Source organism: Ascaphus truei, chromosome 21, assembly GCF_040206685.1.
Source record: "Ascaphus truei isolate aAscTru1 chromosome 21, aAscTru1.hap1, whole genome shotgun sequence".
NCBI classification, from domain to species: domain Eukaryota; kingdom Metazoa; phylum Chordata; class Amphibia; order Anura; family Ascaphidae; genus Ascaphus; species Ascaphus truei.
Genome location: NC_134503.1, coordinates 8,261,420 through 8,283,665, shown reverse-complemented (window position 1 = coordinate 8,283,665; position 22,246 = coordinate 8,261,420). Strand labels below are relative to the sequence as shown.

The window sequence follows — 22,246 nt, the reverse complement described above, 5'->3', positions numbered from 1 at the left end:
ATCAAATGGAAAAACCTTTAAGAGGCCTCCCCCAGTCCTCAAGGGCCACCAGCAAGTCAGGTTATAAGGATATCCCTGCTTCAGTACAGGTGGTTCAGTCGTTGACTGATTGAGCCACCTGTGCTGAAGCAGGGATATCCTTAAAACCTGACACGTTGGTGCCCCTTGAGGACTGAGTTGTCCACTACTGTGCTAGGAAGTCACACTGCAATGTAAGGTTTCATTTACTTAACGTAACATTACTTAACATGACATGATGCTACTTTGTGGAGGGGTAAATGCTGGTTTTAATTGAAGGAATTGTATTTTGTCTTAGAAGGAGAGTGGATTAGACATAGGGGATCAGAAGGAAGAAATATTATCTTGGTATTACATGGTTGTTTGGGAGACTTAAGCCTCCCATTGTGGTGTGGGTCCCCATTAAAGTTGGACAGCTCCCCTTCTGAACTGGGGTACCATGAGATGCCTTCACGTGAAAATCTTATCTGGCAAGTTCTCTTTCCTACCTTTAATCAGCTATATATTCATTTGACAAATCAGTTCTCCTTACATTCTCTTCTGGTGGCAACTCGTTGATGCCAGTTTAATTTAACCCATTCAGTTCCTGAGGAAGATTGCACATTTTTTTTTAACACACGTACCCCCTCCCCCACCTCATATATTTGGTAGATATCTAATTTCAGTAATTACCACGGTTGTGTAAACGCGTTTCCTGTCCTCTCACCTGTTTGGTGTATATTAGCACAATGCCAATATGGGTTTATTATACAAAGGGGTAGATAAGAAATCTGGGTATTAATATGAAGGTCCCACTGCCCATTGCACAATATGACAGGGAGTTTTTACAAATACACCTCAGTAATTATCATGCGAATTGCTGATAGAATATATAAAATGGCACCTTATTATTAGCAGGGTGACACCATTCAGGAAGACAAAATCGTCATTTACTAGAGTAGCAATATTTAAACCAATTATTTATCATTATAGATATGAATGTAAACAATGGTGTTTATACAATAATTAGTAGCAAGATGTGTTAAACTGATCTACATTCCTACACTGAGATAATGTAATACCTTCATTTCTTTTGGGCTCTGTATTGAACTGTATACATTTTAAATAAACTGTGGCCTTAGCATCGATCCCCAAAGTGTGTTATTATCAGTAAATAATCTCGATTCTTTCATTTTTTCAAGCAATATGCTTTAAGGTTTGAGAAATACCCCAGCTGTGTTTTTGTCTTGCAGAGATCCCCTTGTGCTCAGGCTGCAACCAGCACATTGTGGACAGGTTCATTCTGAAGGTTTTGGACAGACATTGGCACAGTAAATGCTTAAAATGTAGTGACTGTCAGATGCAACTGGCAGAGAAATGCTTCAGCAGAGGTGACAGTGTCTATTGTAAAGAAGACTTCTTTAAGTAAGTATTGTAATAGAAGCAATTCCCCTCTTACACCCTAACATGGGATCCGCAATATGTAGTATTCTGCTATGTATAGTGTAAAAGAGTTCAGAATATTTTTTGCTAAAGTGTACCTTTGCAAGGTGCAAATGCAATAAGACTGTACTAATATTAAATAAATAATAAACAGTTTATTCCCGTTACAGTGGGTGTCGCTTTATTATTGATAACTCAAATATCAAAATAATAGTACACAATAGAATGTAAGTGGTTGGTTCCAAATTGTAGGAAAATACTACCCATGGGTCCGTCTGTTTGTGTTTAGAATTTTGTACTATCGAAAAAAACTAGTTATCCGTCACATCATTGCTTTAACTTTATTATTGTGTTTAATAGAATATAAATATCACTTGCTATCCTAAAGGATAATTTCAAGGAGTGAATTTAAAATGTGTAGCACTGCAGACTTAAAATAAAACGTGTGTGTATATATATATATATATATATATATATATATATATATATATATATATATATATATATATATATATATATATATATATATATATATATATATATATATATATATATATATATATATATATATATATTGCAATAATATATATTGCAGAATAAATGAGTACTTCAGTATTAGGTGATACCTTTTTTATTTGGACTAACAATTTATGCCATAGGACAAGCTTTCGAGAGTTTTCCTCTCTTCCTCAGGTCAGCTTGTCCTATGACATAAATTGTGAGTCCAAATAAAAAAGGTATCACCTAATACTGAAGAACTCATTTACTCTGCACTATCACAACTGGACTAACACGGCTATTTCCGTTTTATATATATACACACACACACACACACACACACACACACACACACACACACACACACACACACGTATATATATTAAAAAAAAAGGCACTCCGGTGATGTATTAAAAGTACCCAATGCTCAGTAAAAGAGAACTGTCACAAATATAGATAAAGCAAATGGCACTCAGAGGTTTTGGGAAAAAATAAAGCCCCCCACCTGGGACCTTTACCAAGATAAAGGTCCCAGGTGTATGACCGAAACGTCATTGCGATAATAAATTGTGCTTTATATTTTGCAAAACCTCTGAGTGCCATTTGCTTTATCTATTTGTTATCTATCTATCTATCTATCCATCTATCCATCTATCCATCTATCCATCTATCCATCTATCCATCTATCCATCTAATCGTGTCCCATTCTGTTCTGTAGCATAAATAAAAGATAGAGGCAAATAATATGGAAACCTCCACTCCAACGCTAAGCAAATCCACCAATGTATCATTCATCTTTAACCCTTGTATGGCTGTTTCACATTGCAGAGAAGAATCATTCAATCTTCTCTGGAAAAAGACTAATCAGGGGAAGAGTTTGTGCATTGCTGTGACAACAACAACACTATATATATATTTATATATTTCTGATGTTTTTCAATATTGCAAAAAAGTTTAATTTGTTTGAAAAATTAAATACACAAACTAAGAAATCAATTTATAGCGTATGGAGCTTTGAAAAATACATAAACAAAAGAAATCATGTCTGTGATTAGAACGGTTCTGTTTAAAAGAGTATATAATGGTCTAAATTGTCCTTTATACCGTTATACTATATGATCTAGAGGTGTACTATATATATATATATATACATACATATACATTTTACGTTATGGTAGGTGAAATAGGCGACAAAAAACCTCCACCGTCTTTATTGGGGATATATATATAAATAAAATCACTCAAATAAAATCACTTTTCTACAATCACACATTTGCGAAAGTGGGAAAGTACTTTCACTGTAAATCTTTAGTATGAATTCCTTTTCCTAATTTAACATCAGAATGGTGTACAGTTCTTAAAATATTAAAACGGAAACGAATTAGCATAAGAAAAACCTACATTTCCATTATTTAAAATATGTTTGAGTGTAGATGCACTGTGTATAATGCATATCAGTGTAGATGGATATATATATATATATATATATATATATATATATATATATTATATATATATATATATATATTCATATAAAGGGGCTATATATATAAGATATATATATATATATATAGATATAGATATAGATATATATATATATCTATATCTATATATATATATATATCTTATATATATAGCCCCTTTATATGAATATATATATATATATATATATATATATATATATATATATATATATATATATATATATATATATATATATATCCATCTACACTGATATGCATTATACACAGTGCATCTACACTCAAACATATTTTAAATAATGGAAATGTAGGTTTTTCTTATGCTAATTCGTTTCCGTTTTAATATTTTAAGAACTGTACACCATTCTGATGTTAAATTAGGAAAAGGAATTCATACTAAAGATTTACAGTGAAAGTACTTTCCCACTTTCGCAAATGTGTGATTGTAGAAAAGTGATTTTATTTCTACATATTGAAATTGGACATGTTTATTTTTTAAGACAAATACGTATTATTTTATAATATTTAATTCATGCACCTTCACATATGTTAGCAATTTACTAAATGAATAATTGGCGAATAACATCTAAAAACAGAAGTTTTTTATGTCACACTGTAAAATGTTGCATAATAAAAAAAATTGTTATATCAATTAAGGTGTGAGGTTTTGATTACACGTGATCTAACCTTTTGGTGCTGATCTTAAATCCCTTCAAACTGCATTTTTCAAAAGACAAGCGAAATATCAGAGATGAAAACAGCAAATCATCCTGTGTGTGAATACATTTTACACGTGACCAGAAAAAGAACAAGTAAACCCAGCCACATTGTATTTATAAACCTTATATTTTAAACAGTGTTTAGTATAGTAGCAAATAATGAATAATATGACATTTAAAAGTGTTTACTTCACTGAGTTATATGCAGGAGAATAGCCTCGTATAAGCATCTCTCTCCCTCTATCCCACCCCCTCTCTCTCTCTCTCCATCTCTCCCTCCCTCTCCTTCTCTCACCCTCTCTCTCCATCTCTCTCCATCTCTCTCCCTTCTCCTTCTCTTCCCCTCTCTCTCCCTCTCTCTCCCCACTCCCTCTCTCCGCTATCTCTCTCCCTCTCTTCCCTTCTCTCTCTCCCTCTCTTCCCTTCTCTCTCCCTCTCTTCCCTTCTCTCTCTCCCTCTCTTCCCTTCTCTCTCTGTCCCTCTTTCCACCTATCTCTCTCTCTCTCTCTCTCTCTCTCTCTCTCTCTCTCTCTCTCTCTCTCTCTCTCTCTCTCTCTCTCTCTCTCTCTCTCTCTCTCGCTCGCTCGCTCTCTCTCTCTCTCTCTCTCTCTCTCTCTCGCTCGCTCGCTCTCTCTCTCTCATACTGTATATGTATTTACTCATTAGGAAATATGCATAAAACCATTGTAATTATTTCTGTTAAAGGACCTACTTTTCAGAGTAACTAGCTCCATATCCTTGTATTTCACACTGGTATAAATACTACACATTTTGTATTTTATTTTACTCAATAATATCATAACATCTGCAATCATTCTATGACACATTGATTACAAAAATGACGTTTTTTACAAACAGTCACCACCCCATACAGTGAAAAAATTGAAAGTCAATTAATAGGATAAAAAAAAAAATCTTGCACTATAAATCCAACTCAAATAGTAACAAGGGCAGGGGGGACATGTACATATTCATATAGTGTGTATTGTCTTTCTTACAGGAGGTTTGGGACCAAATGTGCAGCCTGCCAACAGGGCATTCCCCCTACCCAGGTGGTGAGAAGAGCCCAGGAGTTTGTGTATCACCTACACTGCTTCTCCTGCATTGTGTGTAAGAGGCAGCTGGCCACAGGCGATGAATTCTACCTCATGGAGGACAGCAGGCTTGTCTGCAAAGCAGACTATGAGACAGCAAAGCAGAGAGGTACAGTACACCATCCTGCACACAGCTGGAGTGCTATAGTAATACCCATACCTGGGATAGTATTACAGAAATAACCATACCTGTAGTAATGACAATAACTGCTATAGTACTGTAGTAATGACAATAACTGCTATAGTACTGTAGTAATGACAATAACTGCTATAGTACTGTAGTAATAACAATAACTGCTATAGTACTGTAGTAATGATAATAACTGCTATAGTACTGTAGTAATGACAATAACTGCTATAGTACTGTAGTAATGATAATAACTGCTATAGTACTGTAGTAATGACAATAACTGCTATAGTACTGTAGTAATGACAATAACTGCTATAGTACTGTAGTAATGACAATAACTGCTATAGTACTGTAGTAATGATAATAACTGCTATAGTACTGTAGTAATGATAATAACTGCTATAGTACTGTAGTAATGACAATAACTGCTATAGTACTGTAGTAATGACAATAACTGCTATAGTACTGTAGTAATGACAATAACTGCTATAGTACTGTAGTAATGACAATAACTGCTATAGTACTGTAGTAATGACAATAACTGCTATAGTACTGTAGTAATGACAATAACTGCTATAGTACTGTAGTAATGACAATAACTGCTATAGTACTGTAGTAATGACAATAACTGCTATAGTACTGTAGTAATGACAATAACTGCTATAGTACTGTAGTAATGACAATAACTGCTATAGTACTGTAGTAATGACAATAACTGCTATAGTACTGTAGTAATGACAATAACTGCTATAGTACTGTAGTAATGACAATAACTGCTATAGTACTGTAGTAATGACAATAACTGCTATAGTACTGTAGTAATGACAATAACTGCTATAGTACTGTAGTAATGACAATAACTGCTATAGTACTGTAGTAATGACAATAACTGCTATAGTACTGTAGTAATGACAATAACTGCTATAGTACTGTAGTAATGACAATAACTGCTATAGTACTGTAGTAATGACAATAACTGCTATAGTACTGTAGTAATGACAATAACTGCTATAGTACTGTAGTAATGACAATAACTGCTATAGTACTGTAGTAATGACAATAACTGCTATAGTACTGTAGTAATGACAATAACTGCTATAGTACTGTAGTAATGACAATAACTGCTATAGTACTGTAGTAATGACAATAACTGCTATAGTACTGTAGTAATGACAATAACTGCTATAGTACTGTAGTAATGACAATAACTGCTATAGTACTGTAGTAATGACAATAACTGCTATAGTACTGTAGTAATGACAATAACTGCTATAGTACTGTAGTAATGACAATAACTGCTATAGTACTGTAGTAATGACAATAACTGCTATAGTACTGTAGTAATGACAATAACTGCTATAGTACTGTAGTAATGACAATAACTGCTATAGTACTGTAGTAATGACAATAACTGCTATAGTACTGTAGTAATGACAATAACTGCTATAGTACTGTAGTAATGACAATAACTGCTATAGTACTGTAGTAATGACAATAACTGCTATAGTACTGTAGTAATGACAATAACTGCTATAGTACTGTAGTAATGACAATAACTGCTATAGTACTGTAGTAATGACAATAACTGCTATAGTACTGTAGTAATGACAATAACTGCTATAGTACTGTAGTAATGACAATAACTGCTATAGTACTGTAGTAATGACAATAACTGCTATAGTACTGTAGTAATGACAATAACTGCTATAGTACTGTAGTAATGACAATAACTGCTATAGTACTGTAGTAATGACAATAACTGCTATAGTACTGTAGTAATGACAATAACTGCTATAGTACTGTAGTAATGACAATAACTGCTATAGTACTGTAGTAATGACAATAACTGCTATAGTACTGTAGTAATGACAATAACTGCTATAGTACTGTAGTAATGACAATAACTGCTATAGTACTGTAGTAATGACAATAACTGCTATAGTACTGTAGTAATGACAATAACTGCTATAGTACTGTAGTAATGACAATAACTGCTATAGTACTGTAGTAATGACAATAACTGCTATAGTACTGTAGTAATGACAATAACTGCTATAGTACTGTAGTAATGACAATAACTGCTATAGTACTGTAGTAATGACAATAACTGCTATAGTACTGTAGTAATGACAATAACTGCTATAGTACTGTAGTAATGACAATAACTGCTATAGTACTGTAGTAATGACAATAACTGCTATAGTACTGTAGTAATGACAATAACTGCTATAGTACTATCGCAATGACAATCCCTAGGATAGTACAGTACCATAGAAATATCAATATCTGGGAAAATACTATAGAAGTAACAATGACTGGCGTAGTAGTATAGTTATGACAATAACTAGAATAGTACTATAGAAATATCAATATCTGGGATAGTACTATTAATAACATTAATAATAATACTTTTGTATGTATAGCTGTCTGTTTACGCAGCGCTGTATAATTGTGCATACTAATACACGTCCTGTACAGTAATTACTCCTGTCTGTGGCGCAGGCACCTCATTTAAAAAGAAAAGTGGTCACTTGTTCTCCCACTTCAGAGACCAGAGCGTTAATCACCATGCTGGCAATCCCCTATGGGCAATGTTAATGTGCTGTTCCTGGATGCCGGAATGCTGAACGTGTTATATATATATATATATATATATATATATATCTATATCTATATCTATATCTATATCTATATCTATATCTATATCTATATCTATATATATATATCTTATATATATAGCCCCTTTATATGAATATATATATATATATATATATATATATATATATATATATATATATATAGTGAGTGGACAAGATGACCTTGCCTTGTGCCCTCTCCTCCCCAACCCATTAACTTTAGAACATGAATATTGTGCATTTGTATGAATACAAATTCTGCATTTATAATGACAGATTTATTTTACATTAAAAAGCAGAATATGATACTGATTGTACATACTCATTGCATTGGGGGACGAGGGGTATAGTTATGTACCCTGGAAGGGGGGGGGGTTGTTATGTGCTCTAGTGGGGGGTAGTTATGTGCCCTTGGGGGTAGTTATGTGCCATCGGAGATAGTTATGTGCCCTGGTGGGGTAGTTATGTGCCGGGCGGGGGGGGGGGGGGGGAGGGGGGTAGCTATTGGCCCTGAGAGTGTAGTTATGTGCCCTGGCCCTGGGGTGTAGTTATGTGCCCGGAGGGGTAGATATGTGCCAGGGTGGGTAGCTATGTGCCCTGGGAGGGTAGTTATGTGTCATGGGGGATGGAGGTGGGAGGAGGTATGGGCCTGGGGGGCAGGGAGGGCCACAAATGAGGGAGGGGGGAGAAGAGTGTTCTTACCTGCTGCCTTAGAAGATGAAAGGGGCCTGCTAGAGGCCTGCTGGAGGTGTCCACAGAGGTGCCTGTCAGAGGGTGTCCACAGAGGAGCCTGTCAGAAGGTGTCCATGGAGGTGCCTGTAAGAGGGTTTTCGCGGAGATGCCTGCTAGAGGGTGTCCACAGAGGTGTCTGTCAGATGGTGTCCACAGAGGTGTCTGACAGAGGGTGTCCGCGGAGATGCCTGCTAGAGGGTGTCCATGCATGTGCCTGTTAGAGGTTGTCCATGGATGTGCCTGTCACAGGGTGTCCACGGAGATGCCTGCCAGAGGGTGTCCACACATGTGCCTGTTAGAGGGTGTCCGCAGAGGTGCCTGTCAGTTCCGCCGGCCTCCAGCAGGCCCCCTCTGAGAGCCACTTCTGCAGATCTGGCCCATGTTAGGGTCACCTGCAAGGTGCCCGGGCCCTGAAACTTACCGGGCCCAGGACAGTAGTCACAGCTGCACACACACACACGCGCATGCGCACGCGCACGCACACGCACACGCACACGCACACACACACACACACACACATAAAATGTGTTATGTATCTAGATATATTGGCAATATCAACATAAATACTGAAAAGGAACTGAAATCTTATTCTGTTTACAATAAGAACAACATCCTGGATGGGTAGACAATGTCCCTGCACACACAGAGCATAGAAAATACAATATATTTGAAGATATAAAGACAAGATTCTGAAATTTGAATAAATTACAAAAATACTGGGTTCAGTAAAGGAATTCCAGCTGGTGTAATCTGGGTTTTAAATAAATATAATTTCATCATGCCATAATAAGAAAAATAAATATAAAAATGAATCGTTTGTAAATGAACTGAGGATGTAGAAATGCAATTAATTAGAATACATTTTTTTACAATGACGGTAAATATATATATATATATATATATATATATATATATATATATATATATATATATATATATATATATAGCTGAAAACATAGCTGAAAATGACTGAATATTATAAAGAAAACATGTTTATTGTATCATACCCCTAGAGTCTGTGAAATGATAAATAAATTACAGTATTGGCTGGAATTGCATTATTGTGAAGATTTAAAATATCAGATTGTACCCATCTAGAATAATGAGAACAAGTTGTATTCACGCCATAAATGAGGCTAGGTTCCCTGTGAATTAAAAAGGTGTATTGCACTTTCATGTTATCACTCTAAAGAATCTTTATTCTTCCAATGGTTTCAGAAGCAGAATCAACAGCCAAGAGGCCAAGAACCACAATAACAGCCAAGCAGCTGGAAACATTGAAAAATGCCTATAATAACTCCCCCAAACCTGCAAGGCACGTCAGGGAGCAGCTGTCATCTGAAACCGGCTTGGATATGAGGGTTGTGCAGGTAAAAATGTTACTGTAGATAAATAGGACAATGTACAGAAATTATATGTTTATACTGAAGACATGAGAAATGCACTATAAATGATACATGATAATAAATGATTAGAAATGATGGTATGATATTAGAAAGTGAGCATATTCACGTCTTATTAGACAGGTCGTAGGGTGCCTTTTTCACCCAATATAAATTAAAATGTGTATGGTAAATCCTACAGTCTTGAATATCGCAAAGCCAGTATAACCAACCCCACACTGATGAGACCCATTAAGGCTGAAACATGTCTGTGAGTGGTTTCTCTGGCTTTGCATCTGATTCCCACGCTGTGCTTAAAAGCTGTGTTAACAGTGAGCATTAGCTTGTAAGGGTTCATGTAAAAATGGATTTCAGGCAAAAGGTGACACGGTGTGCTCATTTGCATGTCATTACCCAGAATCCCTTGCTGCAGTGGAAGTGCTGTATGCTGGGGATAATGGTGAAAGGCAGGGTTGCAGACCTGTTTAAGGCCTGGGCCATGGTGCCTTCGCCCACGCGGAGGCGTGCAGAGGCTGTGAAGTCACCCGCGTGAAGCGGGTGCTTTCCCTGTCCATGGTGGACGGGCCGTGGGGGTGCGTTCCTAGGGACGTGCCTAGGGGTGTCACAGAGCTGGTTCACCCTCATTGGGCGAATCGCTCACGTGACCTGCGTATCGCGCCAAGAAATCAGTTTCAACTGATTTTTGCGCAACGCGCGCCCCCTCCATCCTCTGCCCGCGTGCGCCTATGGGCGTGATCAATGCCTTAAGGCAATCTGATCGCGCCCTGCACAGACGTCACCGCGCGGTCTCCCTCACCATGGACATCACTTTAGACATATGAATGTGCTTACAAGTGATCTTTTTATTTGCTATATGCAATACGGTGGAGGTTTCTTGTCGCCTTTTTCACCCTCCATAACTTAAAATGTGTATGATATACAGTATATATATATATATATATATATATATATATATATATATATAAAACAGTGTATAAGCAGGCACCGACAGGAATGTGATGAAAAGTAATTAACAGACATCAAAGATCCGGTCCCCTTTGGGACGTTTTTCAAGATTATATATATACACACACATATATATCATAAAATAAGTGAACATTATATGTGTGTATATATATATATATATATACAACCAATATATATATACAAAGTGCTTTTCTCTGTGAAAAAAGGTGGGGATACTGTGGTCCACCAATAATCTTTTTGTCAGAAGCTATTAACACAGTAGTCGTCTTTCAATGCGTGAGCTCTCACGTATGCGCATGTGTTAATAGCTTTGACAGTAGCCGTATGAAAAATGTGGGGTACGCCATATCTCTGCGTACGCCCAGAAAAAAAGCCCTATATAGATATTACTGAAGAATTGGACGATATGTGAATATTTATTAATTTCGTAAAAAAATGTCAAATCAAATAAATGCAATGAATATGAAAATCAACTTGCATTTGTAATATGAAGTGTTTTTATAATAAAAAGTGGTACATTAACATGGAGGAAATCGCAGAACATTACTTTTAGATATTTCAGGGAGACGACTTAAGAATCAATTTTAATTTAAAAAAAAATTGAGTTGAACTTCAGTTATTCAAATGGTAGTTGAAATAAGCTTTTAATGCGAAGGTAATAAAAATCACCAGGGCATTAGGTTCACTTCAATTTAAAAAAGAACATGCCGACTGTTTACCAAATTTGCTGAAAAAAGTAAAATGAAAAACAGCACTAATGCATCCAATTTAAAGTAATATGATATTTCTCATTTTTAGATATAGCACTGTTTTGGGTTTTTTTTGGATGAGGACTGGACAATTTTGCAACTGAGGGTCTTTGAAAAATATCCACCTATGTTGCAATTTGTGTATTTTTTGCACTTAAATGTTTTTTTTAAATTTATTTCTATTTTTGAAGGTTTGGTTCCAGAACAGGAGAGCGAAAGAAAAAAGACTGAAGAAAGATGCAGGAAGACAGAGATGGGGACAATATTTCCGAAACATGAAGAGATCGCGGGGGAACTCCAAATCGGATAAGGACAGTATCCAGGAGGAGGGACCTGACAGTGATGCTGAGGTCTCCTTCACAGGTACAGTGGGATTCACAACCAGGACAATAAGGGATATTTCCATCCCAAATTCACTGGAATTCAGCATTATGTACACACGTACATTTTGGGGGCATGTCTGCTAAGTCCAGTAAAATCTCAACTGTACTTCAACTCTTCAATATTTCCCTAGAAGAAACATGTCCATTGGGATTATCATCATCATCATGTATAACCCTGTTCACTTAATGTAACCATGTATTTGTAACTATGTATTTGTCATCATAACTCTATACCCAGGACATACTTGAAAACGAAAGGTAACTCTCAATGTATTACTTCCTGGTAACACATTTTATTAATAAATAAATAATTTTGTTATAATGATTGGCAAATGAGCATGGTTATTAATCCATAACTCATATATTGGCTTACACTTTGTGTTCCTTATTATTATATTGTTTTATTTTTATTTATTTATCACAATCCCTACATCGATAAACATAGTGTGTTCTTTCATTCATTGGTTGTTATCTATCTATCTATCTATCTATCTATCTATCTATCTATCTATCTATCTATCTATCTATCTATTTATCTATCTATCTATCTATCTATCTGAATGGGTACAGAGTACAGTTTAGTCCTAATGCCTTGATAGTACATATGTTATTATATGAAGGCAAACATATGGGAATGATGATATCTGTGCCATTTGTCTTCCTTGTAGATGAGCCGTCCATGTCTGAAATGAGTCACTCCAATGGGATTTACAACAGTTTGAACGAGGCTTCTCCAGTTTTGGGCAGACAGGCTGGAAGCAATGGTGCTTTCTCATTGGAACATGGAGGGATCCCAGCTCAGGACCAGTATCATGATCTGAGATCTAATAGTCCCTATGGAATCCCCCAATCCCCAGCATCATTGCAGGCAATGCCTGGCCACCAGCCTTTGATTTCAAGCATGGCATTCCCGGACGCTGGCTTGGGTATTCTGGCTCAAGGTGGACAAGGGGTACCTCCATCCATGAGAGGTTTAGGAGCAAATGGACCAAGCTCTGATCTATCTACTGGTAGTAGTGGTGGATATCCAGATTTTCCAGCAAGTCCAGCATCTTGGTTAGATGAAGTTGACCATGCCCAGTTTTGATATGAGACTTACACCATTCTACAGCACCCACTTGGTGAATTAAAGGCAGGGGAAAACTTTTATTGCAAGAGAGAGAGAACACAACACAATCAGATGGATTTACCAGGAAATTTGTTACCAAGGCACAGACGATACAGTGATATAGAGAAGTTCGGAGAGCATCAGTCATCTTCACCCAGCACTGCTAATCTAGACTCTCTCTTCTCAGTTTTGCTAATGCTAACCTGCGTTGTGTTGTCATCATAACATATGTGTAAGGAAAGAACTGCAAGAGAAAGACTTATACATATCTATAGCTAATTTCAATTACCTTATGGACATCTTTAGCCTTGTGTTGTATGCTACCAACCAACCTCAGAATTCCCTGCCTACCCATCTTTATTGTATAAATGGACTACCACCAGTTAGTCTGTTCTTTATCTGAATTTTCCAATATTTTAATACACTCAAAATATAGGAGAATATGCCAACCATTTAATAAAGGACCCGTCTCCTTTGCAGGATGGAAACATGTTGAGTACCTTAATAATTTGAATTTGTACCTGTGGATGATGGGTGTATTTCCCTTTTGAAATAGATGTTACTCTGTGAATAGGTGTGTTACATGAAAAGTATGTGCTGCCTTTTTGATTGGATGGCCAACCATTCATAAATAGGTTGCCATTTGAATGCTGATTACATGTACTGTAACCTGTAAGACATCCTGACTGCAGATGCATTTTGGATTTGCACTCAAAATCTGTTGCCAAAAACTGTATCCACATTTATTTTTTTGTTATAAATCGTTAATTGATTTAATCCAGTCTAAAATCCCAGACCAAAAAAAGAAACCTTTTTTTATCTTTATACTATCATCTTTTTTTTAAACATCATTTCTGTTGTATCTTTCAATGTGGCGCCTCTCAACACAACAAATAAAAGAGACTTGGTTTATTGGTATCAATCATCAGTATGTAAATTGTTACTCGTAAGCTGAATACCGTAGAATATGTGTATGTCAATGTATTTTATTTATTCTCTCTTTAATGATCAAACACTTCAAGACATTAAATAAATTTGTCAGCAAAAAATGCTAATCATGTCTGCCTAAATTTACTAACAAGAGATAATTGAACAGCTTCTTGTAAAATACTATTTGAAAAACATAAATAACAGCTCTATGAATATGTGATACTTTGGAGATCTTACTAAATGTATTTTGCAAAGTAACCAAATAATATATTTTACATCATGCAATTATTGTTTTACACACGGTTGACATAGTTCCTATTTAATCTGTGGAATATTTGTGATGTTATATACATTAGGTTGTTGGGATGCAGGCATTCTATCATTTTACAAGCAGTATAATATATGGAAAGGAGTACCGATGTTTTCATGGCAAATACATGGAATATGCTTCGTACACAAGCCCTGCTAATGGATTTTAACTTTACTGTACAAGAGCAAAAGAGTATGTAGCCTATTCTCTACCTGTTGCAATGGCTTGTGTTATAATTATTACATGAAAAGGTAGTTTAAAGCAGATCTGATTCAGATGGGAAATCCATCAAGCACCGCAGATGGGGTACTGTAATGAAAAGTGCAGAATTATTCCCTTGCCAAAGCTGCCATCAAGTGTTGGGCTCCTGCCAAGTTTTATTGGGATTTAACCAATGCTGAAGGCCAAAAGAAGAGTGCGTCTCGAACTAATTAGTTATACTTATAATTATTAGGGGTTGTTATCGCACTGCAGTTGTTGCCATCAAGTTTTGCTCTCTCTGTAAGCTGTCCAGCCCCGAGATCAAACTTTAAGGCACAGTTTTCTTCTGTGAATCACTGAATAGTGTACAAAACAGAAAAAAGGCACAGCCGCATGAACATAAAATGACAATAAATAATACCGTCCACTTCTGCTTCTGACAATGTGTTCATTTACTCATCATTGTCTGATACCAGCTGTTTTCGGCGTGAGTTTCAAGCCACTTGGTACACATCACTCGTCTTCCACAACAAGGTTATTTGCTCAGGGTGGCGTTGCTAGCCAGACCAGCGGCAAACGAATGAAACAACCCAGCACAGTGTGTGTAACATTGTTAGCATGTAACTTATGGTATTGCATTGTACAGTATTGTCATTCTTATTTTTACTACACCCACCTATGCCCAAGGTGCACTGCAAAAGGAGGAGGGCGAAGATTATATGAAGATAATGTTTAAATAAATGATGTGCGCTAAAGGAATTACAACATTGGCTCCCAATTTTGCAATTTCTTTAGCGCAATAATTGAATTAAACATTATCTTTATAGTATGTATTATTATTATTATATTATATTGGACACTGTTGAGCATGCATCTGGTAGCATCAATGTATAAAGATCCCCCCTGCGCAGAAGTCTTAGGCCGCGCTTATAGTCTCATTGCGTCGCCGTAGCAAGGACTATAAGCACAGTTTAAGATGTAGAAGTGTCTATAGGTATAATTATCCAGGGCACATACTAGAAAGGGAAGTGTTCTGTGTCAGGGCTTGTCATTTAGTTCCCTTTGTTTCTACATCACAATCAAGTTCTCTAGCTGCACATATAATGCCTGAAAACATCACCATACCCTTTCCAGGTTCATCTCTTCCAGCAAACAAAACGGAAGTGACGTTGCTGACTCTGTCTCCAGTGACGGAGGGTGGACAAGCAGTGGTGAGATCGCTGCTACTCGGAATAGAGTATAATGTATGTATGTATATGTTTATTTATATAGCGCCATTCATGTACATAGCGCTTCACAGCAGTAATACGTGAGACAATCATATAAATAACAAATAGTACAAATAACATGATGGGAAGAATCGCTTTCAGACATAAAAGTGTTTTAAGATGGGTATAAACCTCTAAACCAGGGGTGCGCAAACTGGGGACACAAGATTTTCCTGGGGGGGGCGCGGGCGGTTGCTGAGGCACCGCGCTCTTCCCCAAGACATTTAAATTAAATGCCGGGGGATCGCGTAAGGCCTCTGTAACTCACTTACCGGGATTGAGATCCGTGGTGTGACACATCGCGACGGCAACTGGACCATGTGAAGTCACATGACCCATCGCCATGGCAATGCGGCCTCAAATGACGATGTCACATGACCGTGCGGCGTCATTTGACGCTGGAAAACGAGGTAAAGGGGGCGCGAGCACCGGGGGGAGCAAGCAGGGGGGAACCAATGCTTTTAACTTTGTTCCACATCGTGCAATCCGCTGTGCTTTATTTTTAAATGACATATAACATTTTGAGACCGTCTGCACTACAATCTGCTCTCTGCTTCCTTTGCGATATATACCTTCTGCTGATTACAAGATCTACTGAAAACCAACGAAGAACAGCTGGCTGAAATGACAACCTGTTGGTAACAGAAGGATATTCTTTATACCCAGTTAATTTGGGTTAATTTAGAACATCCATTTCAAACTTGGTGGGTTAATGTGTTATACCTGTGAGGTTTTCACTTTATAATCAATATCACTTAAGATTTGCGCTCTCCTATATTTTGTTTGCAGGAATTTTGAACTGTACCTGTTTTGGGGGTTTTGAGCTGCAATACTATTATTCACTTATATGTTGATTGACTGACTAATTGAAGTTAATAGTCACACTATAGGAACACTTTTGTATTTTTTTCTTACCATCATCTCTTCCAGGAAGCAATTTACTAGCTTTCTTATTAACTAACAATCATTTGATAGTTAATAAGATATCCTGAAAACTTGACCTGTTGATAGCCCTTGAGGACTGGAGTTGGCTGAACCTGGTTCTGTATCACAGGATCGGATAGCTTTGCATGATCATTGTGGAAAAATAGGTTCTTCTCTGTCTAGATCCATACCACCTTTTTCTAATGCACCTGCTCATGTTGCTGATGGAACACAGTTGGGCCTTATCGCCTCCTACAACCTATAGCAGAATAGTATGAACTCAGGTCTGAAGGACCAGAAATGGTCCAGGCTCAGTAGTCAGAGACTACCAACAAGGCAGGTCAATACATACCTAACCAAGTTGCATCAGTGATATTTAGAGCTAGGTTAACCCTTGTCTGCACTTCTGTTTCACCCCCCCCCTTTCATCACTTACCTGGCCAGGGCTAATACCGGTGAAAGTCTGCAAGAAAGGGACTTACAGCTCAATATTGACTTGACACGTGACAGCCGCGTGCGAACCTCTATCACGGAAGCCGGGAGTAAGAGGAAAGACCTTTTGCTGGAAACCGCATCGCAGCGCTCAAGCACATCCAGGCATTCTTCAAGGTCAGCAAGATCAGCGCGATCTAACGCGTCCAGCGCTAGCGCAAGCGCTACCAAGGCGCGAGCCTCCGCAGAGGCCGCACGTGCCAGGGCCGAATATGGTCGGAGAGAGGCAGCCGTAAGGATAGAAAGAGCGCGCATAGTAGAGGAGGAGTAGAATGCTGCCAATGCCGCCGCCACTGCTACCGCCGCCGTCGCCACCACTGCTACCGCCGCCGCCGCCACTGCTACCGCCGCCGCTTCCAATGCCGCCGCTGCGCGTAAAAAGGCCGAATTGGACGTGGATCTAGAAGCTCTAAGCAAAGAGGAGGACGCCGCTGCCGCCATAGCCCAAGCTGAAGTCCTAGAAGCAGCCGCGAGACAGGACGGCGGGGAGCTACCGTACAGACGGATAGCCTCAGAGGATCCAGCCTGATGCACTGAAGACTACGTAAGGAGTCTCTTCAGTGTAAACACCAGCGCACCATCTCAACACGGATGGAGCGACTCCACAGACACCGAAGACTCGCTAGGACCACGAGGAGAAGATGCTGCTCCGTCAATGGCACATGCTGCCTGGGATAGCCACAGCCGCAACAGTGATCCACACGCCAGAGCGCACACGGATGCACCACAACAGGCTCGCAATCCAGGTACACCCACGTGGGAGAAAACAGCCCCTCACACTAGCCAGCAGCCATCACGCGTCCACGCCAAGGAAGAGGCGACCGCACAGACCGTCCCAGCAACTACCTCAGAACGGGACAAACACGCCGATGCCTCAGGTCTGACAGACATAGCCAAGTACATGATCCGGCGTGACCTGGTGCACGCAGGACTCATCAGCTTCGACGACCGCCCTGAGAACTACCGGACGTGGAAGTTCACGTTCAAAGACGCAATCAACAGCTTGGACTTCTCAGCAAGGGAAGAGCTCAACCTGTTAGTCAAGTTCCTGGGGAACGAATCCAGAGTGTACGCAAAAAGACTGCGGGCAGCAAACGCGCATCAACCCCAAGTAGGTCTCGACCTAGTGTGGGATAGGCTGGAAGAATCCTACGGCAGCCCCGAAGCAGTCGAGGATTCGCTCTTCAAAAGAGTCGAAAGCTTCCCCAAGATCACAACCAGAGACTACTCGAAGTTACGAGATCTTGGAGACCTGCTGCAAGAACTGGAGTTCGCAAGGAAAGACCATTCCTTAATAGGTCTCAACGTCCTAGACTCAGCTCGTGGAGTGAGACCCATTCTGGAGAAGCTACCCTTCAACCTCCAAGAAAAATGGATCTCACAAGGCTCCAAATACAAAAGGGAGAAGCAAGTCGTCTACCCCCCATTCTCAGTTTTCTTGAGCTTCATTCGCGAGGCAGCAAGGACGAGGAACGACCCCAGCTTCTTCTTGGGTGCGCAAACCACATACAGTGCAAGCAGCCTGAGGAACGAGAAACCAGCGACGAGATATGGTAACACCTAAACTCCCATCTCGGTCCACAGGACGGACGTGCCCCCCACGACCCAAACTACTCCCGATCAGTCGGTCGCCGGAGACAAGGAACCAAGGGACCCAAACAGGGAATGTCCCATACACAAGAAGCCACACCCACTCAACAAGTGCTTTGGGTTCAGGATGAAGTCCCTAGAGGAACGCAAGAGGTTACTTGGAGGATTCGGAGTTTGCTTCAAGTGCTGCGGTTCCACGACTCACCTAGCCAGGGACTGTAAAGAAGAGATCAAATGCACAGTGTGCGAAAGTGACAAGCATGTGACAGCGTTACACCCAGAGGCGATGACACTCCACCAACTCAAGAACCCATCCTCCGTAGCGGAGCATGGCGGGAGAAAGAAGATGGAGAGTCAACATCCATCACATCTCAGCGCACTGAGGTATGCGGAAAAGAAGGTGACAAAATGTCCTGCTCCAAAATATGCCTTGTCGCAGTTCACCCCCAGGGACAACCTAAGAAGGCTATTCGGATGTACGCAATCCTCGACGACCAGAGCAACCGATCGCTGGTCAGGTCAGAGTTCTTCGACATGTTTAACATACAAGACGGTGCTTCTCCTTACACTCTCAGAACGAGCGCAGGGCGAATGGAGACAACAGGGAGAAGAGTGAATGGCTACACCATATGCTCAATAGACGGCAAAGTGAACATGCCCCTTCCCACACTCATCGAGTGCAACCACATGGTCACAAACAGGGACGAGATTCCCACACCAGACGTGGCACTCCATTACCCCCACCTCAAAGGAATAGCCAACCACATCCGGCCGGTGGAACAAGGCGCCAAGATCCTGCTGCTGCTTGGTAGGGACATCATGAGGGTACATAAAGTCCGTAAACAGCATAACGGACCCCACAACGCACCATACGCCCAAAGACTTGACCTAGGATGGGTGATAGTGGGCAACTCGTACACCAACAAAGAGCACGGGCAAGACTACGTTGATGCCCGCAGAACGGTGGTGACAGAATGTGGACACACATCTCTCTCTGAACCATGTCTTGGCCATCTCCATGTGACCGAAGGGCCAAGTGAAGAGAAAAGACAAGGTCATACCCCTGAGACCAACAAAGACATCCTCACGTCGATGGGATGCGACAATGGCTTAGGATGCTCAGCAGTCCAGACAGCCAAGGATGATGAGTCGATTCCACCGAAGGAAGAGAGTAACCTCCCAAAGGTGACCGACAAAGGGATCGTCCAAAAAACAATAAACAATCAGACAATACTCCCGCGAGCAATGGCACAACTAAGACGTACAGTTGTTCCTCTCCACAGAGTATCAAGCAACAGAGCAACCAACTGCCACGGCTGGCATAGCCGCAAAAGATTGCGCCCCACAAGTGAAGCCACAGTGTCAAAGGGACTGTCCTCTCACACGTCTAAAAAGAGATGTGAGACATTTCATAAAGGGATTTACTAGGGCAAAAGAGACTGTTCTTCGTCACGTCCAGGGAGAAAATAACCTCCCGATGGCAGTTAACAAAGAAACACAAAAGCGTTTCACCAAACTACGCGGAGATGTTCTCGTGCAAGAGAAATGCACCAATGACCTACGGTGCACAGCGTTCCAGACAACAAGGGACGATGACAAGCAAACATCATCAAGGGAAGATAGAGGATTCCCGAAGTTAACAGTCAAGGAGCTCTCTAAAGACGGACTAAGCAGTTGGGTGACTCCGCTACCATTCCGTTCACCAAGAAGGCCTTCCCAAACAATGGAGAACGTGCCATCTCTAGGTTCACTTCGCACCTCTGCGACCTACAAAGGGAACCAGAGACCAAAAACAACCTTGTGGCCTTCATCCAAAAGATATTCCTTACCGGCCACGCAAAGCCAGCACCTCTAATGGAGGAAGGTGAAGAATGTCGGTACCTCCAATCACCTGGGGCCTACCACCCTCAGGAACCCGATCAAATCCGGGTAATGTTCAACCCCAGCACTCAGCTTCAGGGAGTCTCTCTGAGAGACGCCCTCTTTACTGGACTAGATTCGACAACCAGTCTTCCAGAAGTGTTGTTCCGCTTCCGCAAGGAACCAAACGCCATCTCCTTCTACCGAACGCCAGGTGATAGAGCGACAAGCTACCACGACTGGCGCACTTACAAGGGGATGTGCTCTGTGGATAAAACTGCAGAGAAAAAAGGACTGTTTTCTCACAAGACTAAAAGGAAACAGTGCCAGAGACTCTTACAAAAGACATTGTGTTGCATCAAGCTAACCAAGAGCTGTGCATCCACCCGGCTTCCCTTACTGGAAGGTTGGCCAAAGAACTTTAACGCCAGTGGTACCGGCCGGTATCACCTTGCTATGGGAATATGGACCTTTGCATTGTTATGTTATGTTTGCATTGCACATATGTTCCACATAGCATGTTATATAGTGGTATCTACAGATACCAGACGGGGAGTGTCATGGAACAGGTATACCCCTGTCTGCACTTCTGTTTCACACCCCCCTTTCTTCCTCGCAGCCCTGCTTGTCAGCTTCTTAGTGCCAGCTGTATGTGTTTGGCTCTGCACACAAACACAGTGTTTGTGTGATAAATACAGTGCCATTTCCCCTCTCCCAGCAGCTTGCTGCATTAAAGATGCAACATTATTGCTACATGTTGTAGCTTCCCCAGACACTCCTGTGAGTTGCCATGGCAGCCCCAGCGTTTCTCTCTAATGGGCTAGTCTGCTTTCTCCCCCTCTGCTCTGCCCACAGATGGTCTGTCCCCAGACTATCTTACTACCCAGCATACATTGCCATTTCCTTTCCACCATTGCTCTGGACTCGTGAGTACCTCGCTGTAACCCCTGTAATGGTGCTGCAGGATTATCTTTTCACCTCCCTTTACTACTAAGCACACACAGAGATTTAGACCTACACCTCTACACAAGATACTGTACTTTCCTGCTTTCTCCAAAATAAAGTAAGAAAAGAAACAGACCTTGTCGTGCTTGGAAAAGAGGGCCGAGTTGACACTATCTGAGCTAAGTCATCACCACGTGACCCTCTGGCTTCCAGAATAACCCTTTTGCTGCCAGAGGGGCCAGCAACATATTGCGTTGCAGGCAGTGAAAGGCTTCCTTGGTTCAACATGTGTTCATTAGCGAAATTGTGGATACCCAGCCTTCTGGTGTCCTCTGAGTACGGAGAGGGTCATCCATCAAAGTCTTCTGGCTGCACAACTGGTGCAGC

The 22,246-nt window shown here is 40.1% G+C and overlaps 1 protein-coding gene across 3 annotated transcripts in view; it reads left to right on the top strand.

The window, feature by feature from the left end:
• Window positions 1-14,377, top strand: part of LHX3 (LIM homeobox 3) — a 29,145-nt gene extending 14,768 nt beyond the window's left edge. For 2 of the 3 annotated variants that reach the window (XM_075578852.1, XM_075578850.1), the window contains exons 2-6: window positions 1,251-1,422; window positions 5,139-5,341; window positions 9,949-10,100; window positions 12,040-12,211; window positions 12,900-14,377. In XM_075578852.1, coding sequence (XP_075434967.1) covers window positions 1,251-1,422; window positions 5,139-5,341; window positions 9,949-10,100; window positions 12,040-12,211; window positions 12,900-13,318 — 1,118 coding nt within the window. In that variant the 3' untranslated portion in view covers window positions 13,319-14,377. The remainder of the gene's footprint in view (window positions 1-1,250; window positions 1,423-5,138; window positions 5,342-9,948; window positions 10,101-12,039; window positions 12,212-12,899) is intronic. The other variant, XM_075578851.1, reaches the window with a different exon arrangement.
• The last annotated feature ends 7,869 nt before the right edge of the window (window positions 14,378-22,246 follow it).